Here is a 4,885-nt window from a genome sequence, read left to right on the forward strand (position 1 = left end):
CATCTCCATGATCGTTTCTAATATTTTGCGTTTTACGGCCATAAAACAAGAATTTCGCCTGATTCCAAGATTTTCGTGTGCTAGAGCCCACGCCATCCCCATGAGTCAAGGCTCCCGGATCCGGATCGCCTAAAATTTTGCCTTCCATAAACAAAAATTACCTAAGGAACATTAGTCTTTGTCTCGACATGATCGTTACTCGTTTATTGGTGTTTTAGGGCCATAAAATTAGAATTCCACTAATTCCCATATTTTCGTATGTTATAGCCCATACCCATGCCTAAAATTTTGCGGCCTATCAAAAATGACCTAAGGATCAATAGTCATTGTCTCGCCTTGACCATTTCTCATTTTTTGTGTTTTAGGGCTACAAAACTGTAATTCGGCCTGATTCTCATATTTTCGTGTGCTATAACCCACACTATCTGCATGGGTCCGGCGCCCAGAGTCAGATCGTCTAATATTTTTCTGGCCCTATCAAAAATGACCTATGGAACATTAGTTATCGCATCGTCATGACCATTCCTTGTTTTTGGCGTTTAAGGGCCATAATACTGGAATTTCGCCCGACTCCCAGATTTTCATCATGGAGAAGCAATGACTATTGTTCATTAGGTCGTTTTTTATGGGCCCATAAATTTTTAGGTGATTTGGGCTCAATCGCCCTTATTCATGAAGAGGCGTGAACATTAGCACACGAAAAATTAAAAATCGTGCTGAATTCTTGTTTTATGGCCCTAAAACACCAAAAAAACAAGGAATGGTCATGGAAAAGTAATGACTATTGCTCATTAGGTTGTTTTTTTTATGGGCCCATTAAATTTTAGGCGATTCAGGGTCGATCGCCCGAATTCATGAAGATGGTGTGGATTAATGCACACGAAATATCAAAACTCGTGCTGAGTTCCTGTTTTATGACCCTAAAACGCTAAAAACGAGGAATTGTCAGCCCCTTGAATTTCTACATAGAGAAACAATGGAAAGTTAAGAGATGCCATTGGCCCATGCAACAAGGAATCAATAACCGAGACGGATTCTGAGTTTGATGTTTATAGGTTCCTACGACTATCTCAAGTTAATTTACACTAATAACTATTTTCACAATTAAATATTTATAGATATTTAGTAGGTTTACTTAATATATACATGTATAGAATTTGGGCAAAAGTTATTAGGTTCTCTTGAACCCATAAATTGTGTTGTGGATCTGCCACTGAATTGGTTTGAACAAAAAATGGGGTTAAAGTTTATCAATTGTCAAATTTAGAGAAGTAATTAAAATTACGAAAAATTTAGGTATGCGCCGAATAAATCATGTCAAACTGGGAAAAAGTTAATATAATTAAAATAACATGATAATTACTTTGTTGGTACCAATTTTTATTGTTTCTTCTTTTATAGGAGAAAGGGACAGTTTTATTGTTTCTTGTACAATATGGCTTTTGGTACAAGAAATGGAAGGACAAGTTTGGTACTATTGTTTTTGTATACACCATTATTGATATCTAGGGTGACACAAGGCCAGAAGAAACAAAGATCAGTTAAGTATAGATGTGATGTTGACCTAACAACATTAGTTTAGTCTAGGGACGGAGCTACTCTATGAGTTTGGACGAATTGACAAATGATCATGTTTATATTTGTATTTATACGAAAAAATTCATGTATATAAATATTTAATATATTATATATGAGGTTGTTTGGTATAACTGTATGATAAACTAGGATTTCACACTTCCATTGGATTAACTATCCTATCTTCAATATGAAATAGCTAATCTATCATTTTAGTATAAAACGTCTCCCGAAATTAGCTAGTATCTATAACCAAACATGAGATAAATATACTTTCAAATTCCATTTAGGGATTATTATTCTTTATCTCTTGTACTAACTAACATATATGGATTTTATTACAAATTCATAACTCATAAACTTTTAAACTCAGCCTCTGATTTAGTCAAATATGCAAAAAAAAAAAAAAAAAAAAAAAGCCTGAGTGGTCAACACATGCATGTATGGAATCAGGATAACAAGACTAAGAGTTTGAGACTAAGCCAAGTCAAGCCAAATAAATCCATTTCAACCGAAAGTAACTGTCTTTCAAGCCAAAAGCAGAAACTGCACCTAAAGTAACAACTAACAATACAAAAGAAAATGACAAAAGCAAGTAAAAAATCACATTAATCATTGGTTTAAATAATACAAAGGGCTGCACCTTAGGGGCCCCCTCCAAGACCAAATTCCTAATTGTCTCATTTTCCACTGCCCTATGTCCCTTAGAACATGGAGAAAATTTATGCATTTTCTTCCTACTATAAGTTAGGGTCGGAAATGATTTTTTATCTCCACTTACAATTTGAATTTTAAAAAAAACGAACTTGCAAAAAGTTCATGTATTTATTTTATAGATTTTCTGTGTTAATAGTTTGAAGGGAAGCGTTGGCGTAATTGTTTAAGTTGTTGTCATGTGACCGGGAGGTCACAGGTTCGAGTCGTGAAGACATCCTCTTATAAAAATGTATGATAAAGTTGCTTACAATAGACCCTTGTGGTCCGGCCCTTCCCCAGACCACGCGCATAACGAGAGTTTAGTGCATCGGGCTGCCCGTGTTAATCTTTTATTGATGTCCTATGAAAATGGCTATATAACTAAAATAACATCAATAATGGACTACAAAACCTGATCTTCCGTTCGAAAAAATGCTCTATAAGTTCTCACTTCCTCTTTCTTTCTCTTCCCACCCTTTTCCCTTTGTAGCCATTGTCCTAAATAATCCAAGAAACACTTCCTTTGCTCCCCATGGCAAGATAACTAAACTTCCAAAGTGTAAAATAATTCCCAAAAAAAAAAGGATTAGCTAGCAAAGTCTTGGTTTTGATTCAAGAAAATGGACATAGAATTGGCTAAGTGTGAGTGTTGTGGTCTAAAAGAAGATTGCACACAAGACTATATTAATGAAGTGAAGGCCAATTTCAAGGGGAAATGGTTGTGTGGGTTGTGCTCAGAAGCTGTTAGAGATGAAGTTGAAAGGGGGAAAAATAATAATAATAATAATAAGCAATATTTCCTTGTGATAGAAGAAGCAGTGAAAGCTCACATGTCATTTTGTAGAAATTATAACTCTAATCCTGCAATTTGTGTAGCTGATGGGATAAGGCAGATGCTAAGGAAAAGGTCTGGTGATTTATCTTCTTCTTACCTTCCAAGAAATGTACAAGATCAACAAGTACATCCCAAATAGGAGAAGGAGATAAATCTTTTAACTCTTATTGTAATTAGACAAGGGTAACGTTAACTATGGTGGAATAAAGTGTAACAACAGCTTGTTTTTGTTTGATTTTTCGATTCAACTAATAACAGCTTATTTTTGTTTGATTTTTCGTATCAACTAATTCAGATTCGCACATCGTATGGATCCTTTAAGGGAAAGTTCTCCCTACCAAAAAATTCTACTACTCTTATTATAATTAGACAAGAGTAACCTGTGGAATAAAGTGTAACAACACCTTTTTGGTTTAATCATCTTGGTTTCAGGAACACATTGGTCTAATTAATACAAGTTCGCAAGTAGTACCTTACCAAGAATTTTATTTCGAATTCCGAACCCAAGAACTCTCTTTCGTTATATATGGGTATCACTTTTTTGTATTTCATTTTTTATATTTGGTATTTGGCCATTAAGTATTCCTGGCCAACTAACCTAATTAATTTATATTTACGTTGCACAAATTCCATTTATGTTCCAGTGCAATTAGAAAAGAATAACGGTATCTTTGATGAAAATGATTTTCCTATAATTCTTTTTATGTTTGTTGGGTTGGGGGGGGGGGGGGGGGGTTAATAAGTCAAATGGTACATACTAGTAAAAATTTGTTCTTCCTTTTTTGAACAAAAGGAGGAAAAGAAAGTATAAATTAAGTTTTGTATTAAGTTAAAGTAAGTATGGAGTTTCCTTTCTGTCTTTTTCCCCCTCTCCTCGAATAATGCAAGTTTATAAATAATTTAATTATAAATTTTTTTATTTTACTGGGTTACATTCATATAATTAATGACTTATTTTAGATCATAAATTTCATAAATTCTTATATTTCTTAAATTATATAACATGTTAAATTATGCCATATAAAATTGAAGGGAGGGAGTTGTTCACCAACTTCGTTACAAATCAAGAAAATGATCTCTCTAACACGATTAACTCATGGCATGATCCACTGATTTCATGATTTCAGCAAACATAAATTAGAGGAATTTACATAGAATACAATTCTCTAAAGACTTATTTATATTTTCTACAACTGCTTTAACAAAATTACTTTTAGTACAATTTATTTTAAAATCTTACCTTTTTAATTAAATTATGTATAACTTTTTAATTCCTAAAATCTCTCATTGAGATTCTCTCTCACCTAATGATATATCTTTCTGATTATACAGTATAAACTAATGTGAAAATGGTACATAAGTATACAATATAACATACACTTTTAGTTATCTGATGTGTACATCGAGAAGAAAAATATGATGTATACTGTTAATAAATATCGTATATAGTATATTATATAATACAAACTTATATGATATTGGTATAGTATATTATACAATATACCTTCATTGTATATATCACTTTAGTTTATATGATGCATACTACTAATAAATAGGTATACAATATATCATATAATATATATTTTTCATGAAATTGGTATATAATATATAATACATCACCTTTTTGGATAGTTTTATTTGAAGAATATTTCTCCTACGGGAGAAGGATAAGTTGATAAATAATGAATTATTTGTTGAGAATGTGTTGAAGGATAATATAAATAATGGTGATGGAGAATTTTAGAGACCAAAATGAAGATTGAAATAGTAATAATGGGT

The 4,885-nt window shown here is 32.4% G+C and overlaps 1 protein-coding gene across 1 annotated transcript; it reads left to right on the plus strand.

The window, feature by feature from the left end:
- Nucleotides 1–2,891: 2,891 nt before the first annotated feature.
- Nucleotides 2,892–3,245, plus strand: LOC138899374 (uncharacterized). The gene has a single exon (XM_070185540.1). The coding sequence runs from the start codon at nt 2,892–2,894 to the stop codon at nt 3,243–3,245; it is 354 nt and encodes a 117-aa protein (XP_070041641.1).
- Nucleotides 3,246–4,885: the final 1,640 nt, after the last annotated feature.

This window comes from Nicotiana tomentosiformis, chromosome 9, assembly GCF_000390325.3.
Source record: "Nicotiana tomentosiformis chromosome 9, ASM39032v3, whole genome shotgun sequence".
NCBI lineage: Eukaryota > Viridiplantae > Streptophyta > Magnoliopsida > Solanales > Solanaceae > Nicotiana > Nicotiana tomentosiformis.